The sequence below is a fragment of the Vulpes lagopus genome, chromosome 9, assembly GCF_018345385.1.
Source record: "Vulpes lagopus strain Blue_001 chromosome 9, ASM1834538v1, whole genome shotgun sequence".
Lineage (NCBI taxonomy): Eukaryota > Metazoa > Chordata > Mammalia > Carnivora > Canidae > Vulpes > Vulpes lagopus.
Window position 1 is genome coordinate 33,798,693 of NC_054832.1, and position 19,063 is coordinate 33,817,755.

At 45.6% G+C, this 19,063-nt stretch overlaps 1 protein-coding gene across 2 annotated transcripts in view; it reads right to left on the reverse strand.

Moving 5' to 3' along the window:
• The window catches only part of BAALC (BAALC binder of MAP3K1 and KLF4), an 81,166-nt gene extending 73,172 nt beyond the window's left edge, over window positions 1-7,994 (reverse strand). For both annotated transcript variants that reach the window (XM_041768398.1, XM_041768400.1), the window contains exon 1: window positions 7,742-7,994. In XM_041768398.1, the coding sequence (XP_041624332.1) occupies window positions 7,742-7,901 (160 nt within the window). In that variant the 5' untranslated portion in view covers window positions 7,902-7,994. The remainder of the gene's footprint in view (window positions 1-7,741) is intronic.
• Between the last annotated feature and the right edge of the window lie 11,069 nt (window positions 7,995-19,063).

A 19,063-nucleotide genomic window follows, 5' to 3' on the forward strand; every position in this document is an offset into this window, starting at 1 on the left:
CAGCCCATCAGGCTGGGTGGTCTCTGGGTGAGGACATATTACAGCCTGGTGCAGTGGCTCTGGGTTGGACTCTGGGGCTGAAGGGCCTCTGGCTACGAGCTACCCACTCAGTCTTGTGCAAATCACCACTTAAATGCCCAGGAAGATAGACAAAGACCCAGACTCACAATCACCCAAAATGAAGACTAAGAGATAACCTAATCCCATAATCTAAGAGAAATTGGCACTATCTAGAAGGAAGATGAAGCTGGATTAAGAAATATCTAAGGCTTCTGGTTTTGCTTCTTTATATAGACACCATGTGGCAAGATGCAGGTAGACACTCTACACCTATGCACCTGATCCGGAGCTGGTAGGGATGGGGTTTTATCCAAACCAGAACGCTGGGCAGCCCGTCTACGTGCCACATGGGCATTTGAGGCTCAGACGGAGAGCTGGTCCCTACACACACCCCACATGCCATGTCAGTACATTCATAAAGCAACCAGGAATCCCAGAAAACAGCTGGGAAGAATATGAAACTTGGCCTGAGCCAATCGTTGGGGGTGGCAGTGAGGTGACAGGGGACAGGGTAACTATAAACAATGGAGTCACAATATGCATTCGCTTCCTATGTAATTCACCTGAATTCAACTATATTTGCTCAGGGGAGAAAAATCCCTTCACTTATCCATGACCTTCCTCACCCCTCACCTCTTCCTCCATTCAGACTAGCCTTTGGCTGCCACTACCTCCAAATACTTCCCTAAATGCAAATAAAACAACTTTTTTTTCTCTCAGCCTCTGAGCTTCCAAGAAATTTGAGGAATTTCTCCTCTACCCCTCAAACTTAAGCACAATCCCCACAGTAAATGTCTACGGCTGCCCCATAGACACCTAGATGCAGGACCTGAAGGGTAAAACTCTAATGCTGACAGAGGCATTGTTTCTCTACACTTTCTGAAGTTTCTTAAGAAACATCCTTGCATTTGAAACCAGAAAAAAAAAAATTTAATCTGCCCCAAGACTTCATCTCTAACAAGCCCACCAGGTGACTGGGAAGCAGGTGATTTTCAGAGCACCCTTTGCAGCCCCTCTCAGGGTGCCCAGGACAGGGAGGGTGCCAGCAGTAGTGTCCCAGGCCTGCCTGGTCTGCTCAAGGGTTCCCGTCCTCAGCCTTGTAAATGCTGGCAGGAGGCTCCCACTCCAAGTAGTTTTTCAAAACAGCTAAAGGCAGATGGGGTGGAGGAGGGCACTAAATCTGTGCTTAGCCGTTACAGCATGATGGACATTGCCCCAGGTTTAGAAACAAGGCACCTGATTCCCAACGTGGGCTCTTTCACTTCCTAGGTGGGTGACCTTACTCTGATCTCTTCATCTCACTGAATCTGTTTCCTCGTCTAGTAAATGGAGGTTACAATGATCTGTAAGGTTATTTTAGAGAGTTATGTAAACTAATGTCCCAAAGAAAAATTCTCACATACATTAGATTCTCAATAAATGCTAATTGAATTTAAATGACCAAGGAAATAGACCCAATCTCTGAAGGAAGTATGAGGTAGTGACAATAGAAATCCTCTCTCTTATTACTTCCAAGTGTTCACAGTGTTAGTGCTCATAAATACATTTATATTAGCTTTCCAGGGCTGCTGTAACAAAGTACCACACACTGGTGGCTTAAGCAGAAGAAATTTATTGTTGCACAAGTCCAAGATGAGGAATCTGAGATTGGGGCAGTTCCTTTTGGGGGCTGTGAGGAAGAATCTGCTCCATGCCTCTCTCCTAGCTCCCGGGTGGCTTGCTGGCAGTCTTGAGCGTTCCTTGGCTTGTAGAAGCATCACCCTGACCTCCGCCTTCATCTTCACATGGTGTTCCCCTTGTGTGGCTGTTTAGGTGTTCAAATTTCCCTTTTTATAAGGACACTAGTCACACTGGATTAGGGCCCATATTAACGACCTCATTTTAACCTCTGTAAAGACTCTATTGCTGAAAAGTCACATTTGGATGTGCCAGGGGTCAGGACTTCATGTTAAAATTTGGGGGGCAGACAGTTGAGCCTCTAACAACAGAGCAATGGAGACAGCTGGGGGGGCAGAGTGGGAGGAGAACATGTAAGGTGAATGTTGGTGGCAGCTAAGCTGGAAGGGGTTAGATCATAATGTGGGCTCAGGATACACCATCCAGTGTCCTCTCCAGATGAAAGCCAAGAGGTATTCAGACTAGCCAGAGAGTCTCTGTAGGAGTCCCAGCAGAGATAGGATTTTACAACAGAAGCAAATGGTCTTTGAGAGTGGCTAGAGGCTGTGGGTCTGACACACAGGGCTCCTGGGATGTCAGCCCAGGTCATTGGACAGGGACAAGAGGCTCATGCATCCAACAGAAGGGACAGAACAGCCTTATCAGCAGGAAGGGGTTGTGGGTGAATAGATCCCCAGGCCAAGGCAGGACCACTATGGGTCTCAGCCTGAGGGATTACTAAGTACAGGGTAAGCCAGGAAAAGACTCCGTGGTGCTGGCTGAGAGGGGACTATCTTCCTCTGAGTGGGGCCCAAGTTTGGAACCTTAAAGTCATCTCTTGTCAGAGTTAGAATAGTTTATCTGGTATCTAACAAAGACACGGTTCAGTGGACTGATTTCTAAGATAGAATCATCTACGATAAGACTCAGGAAAGAGGAGATAGGATAAAACTTCATTTGCTTAGCTGGATCATTTGTCCAACTCTACATATTTACAGGCAGGTATGCAACCATCAGGCATGCAGTGATTGCTGGCAAGCTGGCAGGGCTCACAGGCCAACTGGATGGACAGAGGCATGAACAAGCTTCAGCAATGCAGCATGACTGGTGTCATTATGCGAAGTCCCTGGAGAGCCTGCAGCAGGGTGTATATAACTCTACCCCGGTGTGTCCTGGGCCATGAGCCCATGAGACTTCCTTAACTTGATGAATAGCCTGGGTTTACTCCCACCTGTTTTTGTAGGTGATTTCTGCAAAACAACCCTTGTAACAAAGAGGCTTATGTTTGACAAAGGAGGCAGAGAAAAGTGGGGGTGTTTTCTTACTATGCAACCAATCAGGTAGACAAGAACCCAGAAAAGATGCACAGATGGAACTTCTGAGGAAAGATAACATCTCTGGAGACTACAGGAGAAAGAAAGGACAGAGAGAAGGTTCAGGAGAGTCAGTCATTAAAGAAAGGGCCCACTATAGCTGGGCACAGCGTTAGGAACAAGAATCCAGTGATGAGCAACAAGACCCCCTTACCTTGTCATGCTTGAGGGGGTAAGCATTAGCTGATAAATCATCTGAAAATATAACCACAAGTATAACAGGTAGACAGGGGGAGGAGGGTGGGGAGGGAGGATCCTTGTCCACCAGAAAGCCCCAGGTGAGCTCTCTACTGGGACTCTCTCTGGAGGAAGGAAGCAGGATAACCTTCCTTCACCTGCCCCACAGTGAGGGCCTGCAGAACAGTCCTGCTTCCTCTGCCACCCTCCTCAGGGTCTGTACACACACTGCTCCTTGCCCCCTACTCCCTTGAAAAATGAACTACTCAGTCGTGTGTAGTCCTTCAGCATCTTTCCCTCATGCGGTTCCAGTATGGTCTACATGTTGACCTGAAGCATGTCCACCTGTGTGTCTGTCCCCACTATATTATTCACTTCTTATGGTTCAAGGAACATACCTTAATCTACTCTGTGTCTAATGTGTATTGAATGAATAAGAGAGCGAATAAGTATCTTTTATCTTTAGTCTGTCAACACAGGGAAATAGAGACCTAGAATATCATCTTAATGGCACTATCAAAATGAATCAAAGTCAGCACGTTTAAACATTAATCTGAAACCAAAGAGATACGTTTTAATAGGAATAAATTAAAAAACCTCAACTTTGGGTTACTGAAATCAATAATATGAACGCAGGATTCATGAGGGGGACAAAAACCATTCATTTGGCAAACATTTGCTGAATGCCATCTATGTTCCAGTCACTGTTCCAGGTGCTGGATATATAGCACAGACAATGTCTCCAATTCACAGGACTTAAATTTGATTAGAAAAAAAAGATCTAAGAGTTTTAACTAAGCACAAGTTTAATGTGAGTCATCAAGATAATACAGCAACAGCAGGAAAACAAATCTTAACCTGATTTTGCCGGCACCAGGAGAGAGCCCACATGTTGCCCTATACCAAGAACTTGGCGCTAACCACAGGTCTCTTGTATCAGCAGGGACTTTGACAAACCAAACAGCATATCTGGAATAATATGGTCAGGTCCCCACAAGTCTGAAAAACGACTGAAGGATTTGCATGTGTTTGGACTGGAGAACCAATGGTCAGAGGAGATGCAACAGCCATCTTCAAATATTGAGAGCTGTCTGCACAAGACTTGACTGCAAGGGCATGGAGTTCACCAGGCAGAAATTACAAAGCAACCAAGAGAGTGTCTCACAAGAGTATTTGCTCCACGGAGGCCTCCTTCCCTAGGGAAGACACATTCCATCCTCAGGGATGCTCCAGGAAAAAAACTATGCTGAGACCAGACTAGAATATCAAGAGATCACAGTAGACTTTGAGTTCCATCAACTGTAAAAGCAAGAATTCTATAGTTAATCTCCCATTAATCAGAAAGGCAGTATTTAGGAGTGTGGGCTTTGGATTCAGGCAGAGCTGGATCCCAGTACAAGACTGGTAAAAGTCACTCACACACTCTAGGCCTCATTCCCTTACTAGTAAGAGAAAGATGGTTGCAGTTCCTACCTCATCCTGGCCATGAGGATTAAGTGAGATGATTTACATTAAGTGCTGCTTTGTACAGTATCTGGCCCTTGGTAAGTCATCAATAAACATTAGCTGATGGTAATATTGAGTGCTCTTAATTTTATTTTACATATTTCAATTTATTTAGGTAAATCATTTTGCTGTGAGTCCCTAATTTCATAATCCTCCATCTTTCATTTACCAAAGTAATTATTGTAGCAATTTAAAACTAAAGTAGAAGGACTTTAGAGAAATTTGAAGTGTTTTATTCCCTAAAGAAATTAGGAAAATACCTAACAGTACAAGAAGGGATATTTAAGGGTGTAACTTAAGGGACTTGTGATCAAAGTAATATTGGGACACTACTCATATACGGGATGGCTGAGCAGGCTGGGGTATGGCAACCCCAGGGACTCTTTTTCTCCTTGAAAGACCCCCATCAGATAACAGAAGTAAGAATCAATCCAGCAAACTGATTTTATGAGGACTAAATCATGTCAGACCAATTTAATTTCCTCCTGTAACAAAGAAACAGGCTGCTGTGACACAGGGAAGCAATGAATAGCAGATACTGTGGTTTCAGCTAAGTCTTCAATTTCAGGCTATGAAATAGCCAAATCTAAGAAGTTAATTGAATTCTGCTGGCTAGTGGAGAGGATCTTTCAAAACAGGCACCAAAGGCTCAGGATATACCTTCCTTTGTAGGACTGGCAGAAAAAAATGCCCCTTTCCTGCAGTAAAATGCAGAATTCATCCAGCAAATATTTATCAAGCACTGTCATGTGACATGCCCTCAGTCTGGATTGGATGAAGAAACTGAAGTAAGATTGACAAGCAGACAGACTTAAATGGGACTTTTCAGTAGACGTGAGTACGGAGCTGGTGGTTGGGAAGTGCTACAGAAGAAATGGAATCTTTGAACTGGGCTGAGTATTTCAAGGAAATAGGTACAGTTTTAAAGAACAGCTCTCGGGATGGGGCCTGAGAGGCTCAGTTGGCTAAGCGTCTGTCTGTCTCTTGATTTCAGGTCAGCTCATGATCTAAGAGTCCTGAGATGGAGCCCGATTTCAGGCTCTGTGCTGGGCATGGAGCCTGCTTAAAACCCTCTGCCCCTCCCTACCCCACTCCAACCCTGCTCATGCTCTCTCTCTCTTAAAAATCAAAACAAAAAACAAAAAAACAAAAAACAGCTGTGGGATGAGAAAGGCACTTTGAAGATCTAGGTTAAATGGATCCAAATGGGCAAACTTCAGTAGCAAGGACGTCTTCAAGACCACCTGCCTGGCGAGGCTGCCCCATATTTAGCAAGGAACCACAAATGAGCATGCTTGTCCCAGGCTGCACCTGTTGCAGGGACCCAATCCGATGAGGCACAATGAGTCAAGATGGCAGACTAAAAAGCAATGAGTACCGGAGATGAATATTTAGCTATCCCATAATAAGCTTCTCATACCCATACACACCAGACACTCCCAGTCACCAAGGCAACCTTGCCTTGAAGCTGTACTTTGTCCTTTTTCACACTAGATCTTTTTAACCATTTTTCCTTGGAGTGCAGCTCTGGCCTTTGACTCTGCTGAGCAACACCACACCTTCTTGGGAAATGCTGTTAAATCTAACATTTACCAGGTCCCTTTTGAAGGCTTATGTCTTATCCTTGTTTCTGACACTGAGCTGAGTCAACACATCCTTTGGAAACTTGCTGAAAGCACCAGCAACACAAAGTAACCATTATGATCGCCTGCCTCTGTGTCAGAAAAATTAGAGACACAGTGTTATGTCTTCCACTGTTTTCGCTGACAGTCTTGCTTTTTAAAAAAGGGAATAACCAAGTTCCTGTGGACAAGGAACCAGCTTTGATCCTTAAAGATGGAGAGACTGATTCTCAAGATTAAAGTGGCAGTTCTTATGTAGGAAGCATGGATATAAGATTATTGAACTTTTCACATTTCTTTCCTCCTCCTTATAATTTACAGTATGCTTCAAATCAACCTCATTTTCCTCTTTTAGAAAATATTTTAATTTATTTGAGAGAGAGAAAGCTTGAGCAGGGGAGGGGCAGAGGGAGAAGCAGGCTCTCCGCTGAGCAGGGAGCCCAACATACTGGATCCCAGGACCCTGAGATCATGACCTGAAACCTAAAGCAGACACTTAACTGACTGAGCCACCCAGATGCATCATTTTAACATCATTTTCTAGCTCAGGTTTCATTATTCAAGAATTTTGAATTCGTTATTCAAAAATTCAAAACAACATAAAGGGATCCAGAAACAGTTAAAATATTTTTATGCAAATAATGATCTGACTTTTGATAACGTGTTTGTCCTTTTCCACCAACATGTTTAGGACTAACGGTTATTAGCTATTAGCATCTGCTTTAAAAAAAAAAAAAAAAATCCCTCTGATTTGTGACTGGACCAGAAAGTTCTTTGCATGTCCTTCTATTAGATCTCTGCTGGAGAGGTCTTTGCATGTAATCCACAGCCGTAATCCTGCCTCCCAGGGAGCACGGCGACCACGAGGTGGGCAGGCAGGTCCTGGCCGTGGACCGAGTGATGGAGAAGCGGGCTCAAGGGCCGGGCGGCGAGCGCGGGCCCGACTCCGGTTTGCGGGCTTTCGCCGCCCGAGGGAACTCCCTCCCGGCGGGGGCAGAGGCGCCAGCCGAGCGATCGGGGTCAGGCGCCCGCCTGTGCATCGGGGCAGAGGGGCCAGCAGCCCGTGCTGGGAGACGTGGCGGGCCCGGGGGGGCGGGGGCCGGGGCCGGGGGGCGGGGGCCGGGGGGCGGGGGCCGGGGGGCGGGGGCCGGGGCCGGGGGCGTGCCGGGTGGGCTGACCCCCGCGGGGCTGCGGGGCTGCGGGGCTGCGGGGCTGCCGCGGCCCGGGGGATGGGCTCCGCCGCCGCAGGGGTGTCCCGCTGCCCCGCGCCGGGGCCTGCGTCGGTCGGTCTGTCCTCCCGCCCCCCGCGCCGCAGCGCCGGCCGCCCGGCCCCTCCCGCTCACTCACCCGCCTGCAGGCCGCCCGCCTCGGGGCCGCTGTCCGCGGCAGCGGCGCTGGGCGGCGCGTCCGAGTCGGTGTAGGTGAGCCAGGTGGACTCGGTCTCCCGGGTCCAGCTCTCGTAGTAGCGGGGCTCGATGGCATCCGCCCGGCTCCCGCCACAGCCCATCCTCCCGCGCTGCGGGCGCGCCCGGCGGCTCGCGGCTCTGGCGGCGGCTCAGCCCCGGCGGCGCAGCCCAGGCCCGCGAGGCGGCGGCGACATCGCGTCCCGCCCGCAGCCCGCAGCCCGCAGCCCGCCCGGCTCCCGGCTCCCGGCTCCCGGCTCCCGGCTCCCGGCTCCCGGCTCCAGCCGCGCCCGCCGCGCCCGCCGCCCCCCGCCCTCCTCTTCGCCTGCGAGGCCCTCCCTCCCGCGCTCGCGTCCCCTCACCCTCACCCTCACCCTCACCCTCACCCTCACCCTCACCCTCACCCTCGGCCTCGGCCTCGGCTCCCGCTCCCGCTCCCGCTCCCGCTCCCCCTCCCCCTCCGTGGCGGCGGCCAGGGAAGGAGACGGAGGCGGGGGTCCCTCGAGGGCTTCGGCCCCGCGGGGCGGGATTACCGCCTCCAGGGTCCGGCGCACCCAGCCGTCCGCACACCGCCGGGCCGTCCATTCATCTGTTCACCTATTCATCCGTGCACCGTTCTTTCCCTCTCCTTCCTTCCTTCCTTCCTTCCTTCCTTCCTTCATCCCTTTTCTCCTTCCGTCCTCCCATTCCTCTATTCTGGAGGGAACTGAAGCCCTTGGGAAAGGATCCCAAGCATTCTCACCACTTGTTTCAAAGCGGTAGAGCTGAGGACAAGCCCCCCAAATGGGCAGAGAGTTATGCCACAAGAATTTAAAAAGCAGAGCCCTTGCCTGGTCTTAACTGGTTTGGAGAGTAGGGGGGGGGGGGCCTATGATCTCTGAGAGAGTTGGACTAGACTCTATCACTAACACCTTTCCAGTTTTGTGACTCTGAACTTTGTTTTCAAGAGAGCAAAACAAGGACCAGGAACTGTTGAGCATCCAGGACACCCTCTCTGGATGGGGCTGGGAGGCATGGCTGGCTTCCCTCCAGTCCCACTTGCAGCCTAGACATCCCTGTGCCCACTGCCCAGCTGTCAGCCTTCCATTCATTCAAGTTGCTAAGTGTGCCAAGTTGCACACTTAGCAACTTGTTGCACACTAGAGCTCAGACTTGGGTAGGCCAGTGAATTTACCTGTCCCAAAGAAGCCGGAACACCTGGTAAAAGAAGGAAACTACCCTTAGCGAGGGCTAGGAAAAGGTAAGAATTGGAAGAATAAATCCTCAATGACCCAGCCCTGCCAGAACAGAACATGATGCTGAATGAGTATTGTTTTCATTCATTCAATATATATTTACTAAATACATATTATGGAAAAACACTTCTATATATATAACACCCATGTAACATATTGTGTATATTACTCATTGTATATAGACTGTAGTGTCTACTGTTTAATACATCTTATAAAGTATATAGAATAAAGGGGTAGTATTCACTATGTCGTACATAACATATAGAATATAGACTACATTGCCTATACTATGTAGCATTCAGTAGATAGACCAATTCTAGGGCATTACCTTCAAATAATCAATGTTCATCAAATATTTTCTTTTTTTTAAAGATTTTATTTATTTATTTGAGAGAGAGAGTGAGCACAAGTAGGGGGAGAGGCAGGCAGAGGGAAAGGGAAAAGCAGGCTCCCCACTGAGCAGGCAGCCCTATGCAGGACTTGATCCCAGGAACCTGAGCTAAGGGCAGATGCTTAACCAACTGAGCAACCCAGGTGCCTCCCATATATATATATATATATATATATTTTTTTTTTTTTAATGAATAAATGACAAGAGGCAATATGGGGATGTGGTTAAGAGCACAGACCTAGGGCCCAACTCTGAGTTTGGAGCTTGGCTCTGCCACTTACCAACTGGACAACGTTGGGCATGTTTCCTAACCTCTCTGTGCCTCAGCTTCTTCTCTGTGAATGAGGATAATAAATTGTCTTAATATGTGTAAAGTGCTTGGAAGAGTGCCTGGCACCAAAAAGCACTCAATCACTCAATCACTGTTAGCTATCATGTACATTTGGGGCAAGAAGCAAAAATGGCATCCCTGAAGGAGGAAATCACTGAAATGATGTATTTTCACATGAGATAATGTCTGTGAAATTCTTACCACACAGAAGTTAGGAAAATGATATTTTTCTTTTCCTTCCTTCCTTTTTCCATGATGTTACTAGCAACCTTCCTGCAAATTTCTTACCACCATTCCTGCATAATCATCGACAGAGCAACATCCTATTTTTTCATGGAATCTCTTCTTTTACTATATAACACCACAAATTCAGAGAAATTTTGAACCTAGAAAAAGTTAGAGATCATCTGATCTAGTCCTTTGATTTTACCAACTAGGAAATCATAGCCCAGAGAGGTTTGTGGTATCACCCAAAATCACAAAGTAAAGTGTGATCTCTGGCAGAACTGAATTTTCAGTCAGTACACTTGGGACCTCTGATTGCTGGCTCTTTGCTCTTTTTTTTTTTTTTCTTTGCTCTTTTAATTATGACTCTTTAGTTGGAACTAAATTTTCTACCAAAACCTTAGGAACAAATGTAATAAACATTAATACTAAGGCATAATAAATTATCTTAAACCATCTGTTCAGAATCTATAACTCAACTGGCATGAAATGGTCACTTTTTTCCATGAAGTTTAAAAGCAACAGCAGAGATGCCTGGGTGGTTCAGTCAGTTAAATGCCCAACCCTTGACCTCAGCTCAAGTCTTAATCTCAGAGTTGTGAGTTCAAACCCTGCATTGGGCTTCATGCTGGGCATGGAGCCTACATACATACATGTATATATAAAATAAAAGCAACAACAAAAATAATTATTTTAAAGGAGGTAGGGTTGCAACAAGGAATTGAAAGCCTTAGCAAAACCCATCCAGAGCAATGAAGTAGATTATGCCTTTAAAAGCTATTGCTGAGAGACACCTCAGTGGCTCAGTGTTTGAGCCTCTGCCTTTGGCTAAGAGCAGGATCCCGGGGTCCTGGGATCAAGTCCTGCATCAAGCTCCCTGCAGTGAGCCTGCTTCTCCCTCTGCCTATGTCTCTGCCTGTCTCTCTGTGTCTCTCATGAATAAATAAAATCTTTAAAAAATTAAAAAAAAAAAAAACTATTGTTGAGTGGTATTTGTAACACAATGGAATTCTCAGAATAAAGTATCTGTGGCTTTAAGAGCCCTGTGGTGGGTATAGCTTATTTCTATGGAAACTGGAGCAGAGGGCTTTAGGGACCAAAGCCCTTCCACCTACGGATCTTATTTATGTGGCCTAGCATCACAGGGCTCTGCCTAACTGCCACGAGCTGAAGAAAGGAGACCTCCATGGAAACAGTCACAGAACAGAAGGACCCTCAACCTGCCCTCAGGATCAGTCATCTGAAAAAAGAGTACAGACAGATTCACTGCCTTATAAGTTTCAAATTTTCCAAGTGAAAAAGTAACACAAATAGCAGCAGCAATAGCAGCAACTATAGCAGCAATAATTCTGGCCAACAGGATGCAGACCCCAGATAAATCTCTTTAGTCCTGAATACCAAATTTCAGTGAGTATCCCACGATTCCAAATTAGTAAGCAAAGCAGAAGTGTAGCTCCATGCCTTTTGTCTGGAGGATTCTCAAATAGTACCCATTGAGCATCCCTCCTGTTCTCCAATCTTGACTGGCTGACACATCCTCGTTGATCTACAGATTGTAATTTTATTGTAAAGGAAAATAGCTCCAAGTTAACACCCCATAGCACAAAATCTAATTGCATTCCTCACATCTGGGTAAAAAAAAAAGCTGACAAGTGTCACATGGGTCTAGTTCCTCATCTCTCACCTTTAAAGAATGACTCCATCCTTGGGGAGTTGTGTGGCACTGGAGTTCAAGTGATACAGGGTAAACATGACTACCAGAGAGAAAACCAAAAAGAGAAACTGAAATATTGTAACAGCAAGAAGATTAATGAGTTTTGGACTTGGTTTAAGAGGTTAGAAAGGGTGAAAGTGGAAAAAAAATATTTGCCTATGTTACCCCAAAACACAGATGGAGGAGATTAAATGTGAAACTAAACACTGTAAATTATCCCCATGAATCTTTAAACCAAGTAATTCTCAGGAGAAGAGAGGCCAGCTCCTCTGGGTTAATTCTAAAGAGATTCAGCAAATTCTTCAGAATTTATCTCTGTGCCTGGATGAATGTCCTATGGTGCTTTGTTATACTCCACAGGAAAACCCAGGACAACGCAATTGCCGGTGTTTCCAAGTTTCTGATTTCATTATATTTCCTTTCTGTGAAGTAGTAGCTAATTGATAAGATATAACAAATAAGAACACCTGGGTGGCTCAATGGTTGAGTGCCTTTGACTCAGGTTGTGATCCCGGGTCCTGGGATAGAGTCCCACATCCGGCTCCCTGCAGGGAGCCTGCTTCTCCCTCTGCCTATGTCTCTCTTCTCTCTGTGTGCCTCTCATGAATGAATAAATAAAATCTTTAAAAAAAATGTAGTGAATAATCGATTTGTTCTCTCACTGGGGAATATGAGCCACATTCTTCTAGAAACAGCCTGGAGAGAAAAATCTGCTGCTGGTGAAGTGGATGTGTGATATTTTTAAAATGACAGAACTTCAAATTGTAGACTGTAATAGTTAAAAGAAAAAGGGATGGGAAGAAATCCAGAGAGGCCCTGTCCCACGGGATTAATTCCAAAGAGAATTCAGAAAGCCCAGAGGCTTTGAATAAGCGTGCACATAGCACAATATATTCCTAGGGCCCTTTAGCACCGTCTTTCTCTATGTCCCCTAGCATCACCCTGGGTGAATTCACAGTATTGCCTCTGTACTTCCTCTTCACCTGAAACAAGGTAAGGTTGAATCATTTGCCAAACGTTACTCTAAATGTCGGGAGGCGGAAGACTAGAGCCTACATCTCAGTCTGTACCCAAGGAGGCTTCCTTCTCTTTAGAGCAAAGGAAGGGCAGGTTGTAACTTCTTCCCAAGCTTGGAGAAAGCATTTTCTATGGCTTTGCATGGTGCTGTCTACAGTGTTTATTAAGAACAATGATCCCAGTTCTGTGCATCAGTTCTCCCTGACTGAAGCTTTACCTTGAACCCAAGAGGATTTTGACAGCATGTGAATCTGAAAAGTAGTTTGAGAATCAGCAGGCGGGGCACCTGGGTGGCTTGGTGGTTCAGCGTCTGCCTTTGGCTCAGGGCGTGATTCTGGGGATCCTGGAATGGAGTCCTGTACTAGGCTCCCCTCAGGGAGCCTGCTTCTCCCTCCGCCTGTGTCTCTGCTTCTCTCTGTCTCTCATGAATGAATAAATAAAATCTTTGGGGGGAAAAAAAAGAGAATCAGCAGGCACTTCAGAATATAATGTGATGAAAAGAGAGGAACCAAAAGAGATGGGATAGATTCTGTCCTCTGCTACTGGTTTACAATGCCAGGAGTCCAGGAGTCCAGGAGTACAGGGTTTCTAAGGCCAAGCTCAAGGACAGGAATAGAATGTTCTCCTCACCTCTGACCATGGCCTGGAGCATGGAGGCAAACTGTGGCTTGGGCTCTTGACCATTCTCAGAAATGTTCCTGTAGCACAGAGTAGACCAGATACTTGAGACTCTTTCTCTGAAAGAAAATAAAGCACAATTTTTTGTTTGCTGTTTGCTTACCTATATGACCCTTAACCTGGACCTCCAATCATTAAAGAGATGTGGTATATCTTATTCATTTCCCTTTGCAAAGAGTTGCTTGCCTTACTGAGTCAGAGCAAATAAAAATGAATCCTGGGCAAGTGAAAAAGTGCAAATTAATTTTCATACTTATATTACTCCTTTGGTGGAGCAAGCTGTTAACTGTACTCATGCATAAAGTCAGACCACAGCGTGGCAAACCTCAGGGGGACAGATGGTGACTTTTATTCATTCTTTCCCAGATAAGGGTGAAAAGGACCACAGTTACACTGTCCATGCCACCTTGATTGTTGCTATTGGGATTGACGCCTTCATCAAATATGGTATAGATATAAGAGACAGGGCTGGGATGCAGGGAAGTCAGGCCATTTCTCAATCCTGTCTTGTAAAATTAACATGGAAAGCTTTCTGTTTGTCTTCAGTCAATAGAAAAGTAATCACCTTAGCCTAAATGAAAAACATGACTTCCTGATTACAGTAAAGAGAGGGAAGGGGGGGAAAATGAGCAAGGCAGACAACGGGTCTTTCGTTTGTAATAACCCAGCAAAAATTCTGCCTCCTGAGATTGCTGGCAGCTCGGGAGAGATGGCAGAGAAGCTGAGGCAGCCTGCAGGGCATTTGGAAAACAGAAGTTGTCCATTTGCATGAAGCTCCCAATACATTGTCCATGAAAGGGAGGTTGATCTGACTCTGCTTGCATTTGAGGGTCATTAAATCAAGGATTTAGAATGTTTTTTGCATTTTTCCCCCTTGAATGAACATGTGCTCCAGTTTGGACTCTGATGCTCATGTGAGAGCAGAGGCACGTTCTGTGCTTGCTCTCATCTATGAAATGGAGATAAGCACACTACCTATGCTTCATGGTGTTGCTAATGTTCAATAGAGGTTAGCTATTGTTTTAATCTTTACAAATATTTTAGTCTTGGGGCTACTGGGTGTCTTAGTGAAGTGTCTGCCTTCCACTCAGGTCAGGATCCCAGAGTCTCTGGATCTGAGGCAGGCTCCCTGCTGGGGTGAGTGGGTGGGGCAGGGAGTGGGGGGCTGCTTCTCTCTCTCTTGTCCCTCCTCCAGCTCTTTCACTATCTCTGTCTCTGTCTCTCTCTCTCTCAAATAAATAAATTAATTAATTAATTAATTAACAAACCATTTTTATTTATTTTTAAAGATTTTATTTTGTTTATTTAAATAAAAACAGGGCGAGAACAAGTTAAGTTAACCCCAAGGGGGCTCCAAGAGTATGGAGGCCCTTCTCCCTTTGTGTTTCCACCTCTGGCCAGAGAGGCAGAGCTCATAGGCAGGATCAGCTTTCTGCACAGATGCAGCTGTGTTTTGCACCCAGAGGTGACTGTGGAAACCAACAGGGGGCTCTGGAGGGTGACCATCCATCCCCACAAGGATGCCCTACCTGATGAACAGTGTATCAGACAGACCTTTGGTGCATACCGACAGGCTTCTCAGACTGGAACAGGTACACTTGGGGGGAGGCAGGGTCCTCCACCCAGCTCCTATGACTAATTCTAGCTAACATTTATGGAGCACTTTTATGTCCCAGTCCCTCTATAATAGGCACTTTGCATATGGATTAGCTCATTTAATCCTCACAGCAATGCTGGGAGGTAGGTGATATTAAAGCCCCATTTTTATAATGAGACACTGAGACTTACAAAGGTTAAGTGTCTCACCCAATGTCAACCATAATACCTAAGTCAAGATTTAAACGCGGGCTGAGTGAAGTAAGTCAATCGGAGAATGTGTATGTTCTCATTCATTTTGGGAATATAAATAATAGTGAAAGGGAATATAAGGGAAGGGAGAAGAAATGTGTGGGAAATATCAGAAAGGGAGACAGAACATAAAGACTCCTAACTCTGGGAAATGAACTAGGGGTGGTGGAAGGGGAGGAGGGCAGGGTGTGGGGGTGAATGGGTGACGGGCACTGAGGGGGACACTTGACGGGATGAGCACTGGGTGTTATTCTGTATGTTGGTAAATTGAACACCAATAAAAAATTAATTTATTAAAAAAGAAAAGATTTAAACGCGAGTCTATGTGACACCAAAGTGCACCCATTGGTCACCTCACCAGTCTGGCATTTGAAAGCTGTTTGGATGGGACTGGCTACCTGCAAACATCTAAGGAGAGGACTTCTCCAAGGGCAATCCCATTTGGGAAAGCTGTATGTGCTCCTACTATTCACAGGATGAAAAATGAAGATTATTATGACCTTGGGAGAAATTTTCCAATTCCAAGCAGTGTCTATGCAGATAGTAATCCTATTCAGAATTGAGAAAAATAGAATAGTTACTGGAATAGAGTGAAAAATACTCCACACTAATAAACTCCCTCATAAACAGTCACATGACCAAATCCAGGAACAAGCATGAATAGGAGAACAAGGATTTGATTTCTATGTTGATTTTCTATATTGCATAGGGTGTTTATCCTGGCAGCACCAGGGAGAAACAAGCTAGTAAAAATTATGTGTGGGCTGGTGGAATGTTTTGATTATGTGCATTGTTGATTCTACCTCCTGATAGATTCCTTCATAAGGTTCAATTAACTGACGTGCATTTCAAGTTCTCAGCTAACAGCAAACAACTTACTCAGGAACCTCAGGGAACTGCTGCTATCACAGGTCAGAAAGCAGGTGGTTTCATGCTTATCAGAGCATCTCAAACAAGAATAGAATTAGGGTTGTGGGGGGGGGGAGGGAGAAAAAAGGTGCCTGACTGAATAAGCCCTGTACAGGCAAAACAGTGTCTCTCTTTTGGTGGCCCAAAAATGTATGGAGAGACATTTTAGGGGGAAAAGGTGTGCGGTGGGAGGATGATTAGAGAATTAAAGGAAAGTAAGTGGTCGTGGTGAGAACAAGTTAAAGCTAAATAGTTAAATCTTTCCAGACAAAGCTCCAGGGAGACTGAATGCCTCCTGCGAAGAAGATCTGGGGAAAGCAAGCCTGCTCAGAAAGCAAGGTCTTAGCTGTCAGAGAGAAGGAAGATTCTTGGTGCAGCCTCACGGTGGTTATCCAGATCGCCTCCCACCTCACGCATGTCCCCAGTCCTCCGAGCTCTCTTCCTCTATGAACCTGTGCCCAAAGCCTATAGAAAGGAGGCAGCTGGAAGCAAAATGAGAAAATAGTTCCACTCAAACCTGTCTGTGGTGGTTGCCAGAGGTGGTGGGGTGGAAAGTGGGTGAAATAGGTGAAGGTGGTCAAAAGGCATAACTTCAGTTATAAAATAAGTCCTGGGGATGTAATGTAGAGCATGGTGACCATAGGAAATGATACTGTATTGCATATTTAAACACAGCTGAGTGTAGGTGGATAGTAACTAGACTTCTGATGGTGATCATTTCACAATGTATACAGACATGGAATTGCTATGTTGTCCATCTGAAGCTAAAGTATGTCAGTTATACCTCAATAAATAAGATTTTTAAAATTTTGCAGTGGTCTGATATTAGGGCATAAATTTCACTCCTTCGGCACTCTACTAACCAGATTAAACATATAGAAAAATAGGAAAGACATGTGCTCCAGCATGTCTAGAACTCTGTGTCCTATAGGAGACTGCAGCACTCAGAAGTGGTGGCAGGGGTGCCCAGTAGAGAAGCCACATCTAGTGTAGACATGGTAACAAGTGTGGATTTTGTTGTAAGAGCAACACAAAGTATTTTTCTCAGAGGAGAAACTAATCTGCTGTTTGGTTTTTAAAAGATCACTTGTATAGAGAACTGGTTTTAGGGAGCCAAGAGAAAAAAGGTAGGGAGACCAGTGTCCAGATTGTTGGCAATCATCAAAGCAAGAGACTGATAACAGCAGCTTAGAGACTAAGGAAGGTGGCAGTGAAGATGGATAGACTGGAGGCACATTATGGAGGTAGAATCAGGAAAGCTGGCTGATGTCTTGGATGCTGGGGTAAGGAAGATAGAGAAAACAAGAATGGGGACACCTGGATGGCTCAGTGGTTAAGTATCTTCCTTTTGCCCAGGGCATGATCCTAGAGACCTAGGATCAAGTCCCACATCGGGCTCACTGCATGGAACCTGCTTCTCTCTCAGCCTGTGTCTCTGCCTCTCTCTCTCTGAGTCTCTCATGAGTAAATAAATAAAAATAAAATCTTTAAAAAAAAAAGAAAGAAAAGAAAACATGACAGATTTCTGCTTGTATAATGGGGTGGGTAAGGAAAATTTGATAAGAAATAAATTTAGAGAAAAAATATCAGGCGTTCCATTTTAGATGCTTTGAAGTCAAACATGGCTGGGAGGTGAGAGAAGATGGGAGATCAAGGAAGGTCAGTGTTCGAGCCACAAACAAAAATGTGGGATTCCCTAAGGAGAAAGAAGAGAGTGTACAGGGAGAGAAGAGAGGATGGCCTGGGATCCACCCCAAAGAATCCACTCTTCAGAGAACTAGTAGAGGAAAATGAACTTTAGAAGAACACTGAGAAGGGGACATCAGAGAAATGGGAAGTGGTGTCTCAGAAGCTAAGAGAAAAGAACCTGCCAAGAAGAGGACGTTTCATTCTGACAAACGCTGCTGAGAGGTTTCAGGTCAGGGACGAAGAACAGTGTGTTGGGTTTGGGAACATAGAGTCACTGGTGACACTGGTAGAGAGATGTTGGTGGAGGTAGAGCCAGAGGGTGGGGGTTTGCTTTTTTTTTTTTTTTAAGGTTTTATTCATTTATTTATTTATTTATTTATTTATTTAAGAGAGAGAGAGTGTGTGCGTGTGTGTGGCACACAACCATGTACATGAGTGGGCACATGGGCAGAGGGAGAAGGAGAAGCAGGCTCCCCATAAAGGAGGGAACCCAATGTGGGGCTTGATTCCAGGACTCCAGGATCATGATCTGAGTAGAAGGCAGACATTTAACTGACTGAGCCAACCAGGTGCCCCCAGAGGGTAGGTTAATAAGGGTGTGAACACACCCATCCAGCTTGACTCCCTCTTGACACTCCACATAAACAACAATGACATGATCATCTTTACTATAAACCCAGAAGTATGGTGAGAAGGGGAGAGCACAGAACTACCACAACACTGTGAAAGCTGACAATCACACAGATAAGTTTTAGCTGATTAAGTAGGCTGAAGAAAGCTGGATCCCAAGTCAGCAGTGAGGAAGCCTCAAACCAACACCATTTATACTTCAAAGTCTCAGAGACTGGATGCACCAGGAAACTTTAAATGTGGAGGTAAGGCAAGGGGGCTAGGAATTGGCATTAGAACAAGGAGAATTGGTTGAAAGCAGTCTTAAAAACAGTTGTATCTGCAAAACCCCCCACCACGTGCTGAAGAGTCATTTGCTGGCTCTCCCCCCACCCCCCAAGGGCTTCATTCTCTGGAAAGATAAAACAATGGGTCTCTAGACTGGGGCACCAAGCAGAAAGATAAAGAGATTGTATGTGTGCTGAGACTCCTCAGGACTCTTCCCTTCCTCACTTTCCAGAACACAGGCAGGAAAGATTCTCTTGGGAAATTGTCCAGTCCAGAGGCAAGATACCTACATCAGGGTTACCCAAGAAAACACCCAGGCAAGATTGCCCTCT